The sequence below is a fragment of the Penaeus monodon genome, chromosome 21 (genome assembly GCF_015228065.2).
Source record: "Penaeus monodon isolate SGIC_2016 chromosome 21, NSTDA_Pmon_1, whole genome shotgun sequence".
NCBI lineage: Eukaryota > Metazoa > Arthropoda > Malacostraca > Decapoda > Penaeidae > Penaeus > Penaeus monodon.
This window is the reverse complement of record NC_051406.1, coordinates 18,337,883-18,338,524: the sequence shown is the minus strand read 5'-3', so window position 1 is coordinate 18,338,524 and position 642 is coordinate 18,337,883. Positions and strand designations below refer to the sequence as shown.

The window sequence follows — 642 nt, the reverse complement described above, 5'->3', positions numbered from 1 at the left end:
TCATGTAACACTGCAGCCATACTCTTCATCATGTGATGAATGTCGTGATATTTATCAAGTCCAAATAACTGGCTCATCAGTTGAAAACGAAGAATGGGTGCTGCCCTTAATTCATCTTTTTATCTTTGAGTGGCTTTTCCATACATACATAATTGACCTATAAGAAGACCTAGAACTCACCAAAAAGAATAAGAGAAGACCCCAGAGCTGCTGCTGGTAGAGAGTGGGTCATCTCCCAGACAATAATGAAGGCAAATGGTACCAAGCAAGCCCCCAAGGCAGTGCAACACTGAAATTATGAAGGATTTATTAATTTACATGTATAATTAGTTTATATATGGATTAAAAGCTTAACTTAAATAAGAATTTCATGCCATACAACCATCAGACGGAGGCAAATGCTCTGTGAAAACAATGACCTCTATCAGATAAAGATCTTACTATCTGTAAGAGAATTCTGCAACTCCCTAGTAAATACAGCAAATACTTCCACTTACCACTCTCATGCCCAGATAGTTGACTCCTTCATACGAGTCCCCAGGCTTGACAAATGGAAATGTCCCATCATATCCAGTCAAGTAACCAAAAGCTCCAATCATCATCTGTGTGCATAAAGAAAACATTTTGTCACAGAAAAAAATA

General features: G+C 37.9%; 1 protein-coding gene across 2 annotated transcripts in view; it reads right to left on the bottom strand.

The window, feature by feature from the left end:
• LOC119586283 (protein O-mannosyl-transferase 2-like) overlaps nt 1-642 on the bottom strand; it is a gene marked incomplete in the record, with an annotated part of 13,418 nt that overhangs the window by 8,802 nt on the left and 3,974 nt on the right. For both annotated transcript variants that reach the window (XM_037934989.1, XM_037934988.1), the window contains 2 exon segments: nt 181-289; nt 498-602. In XM_037934989.1, coding sequence (XP_037790917.1) covers nt 181-289; nt 498-602 — 214 coding nt within the window.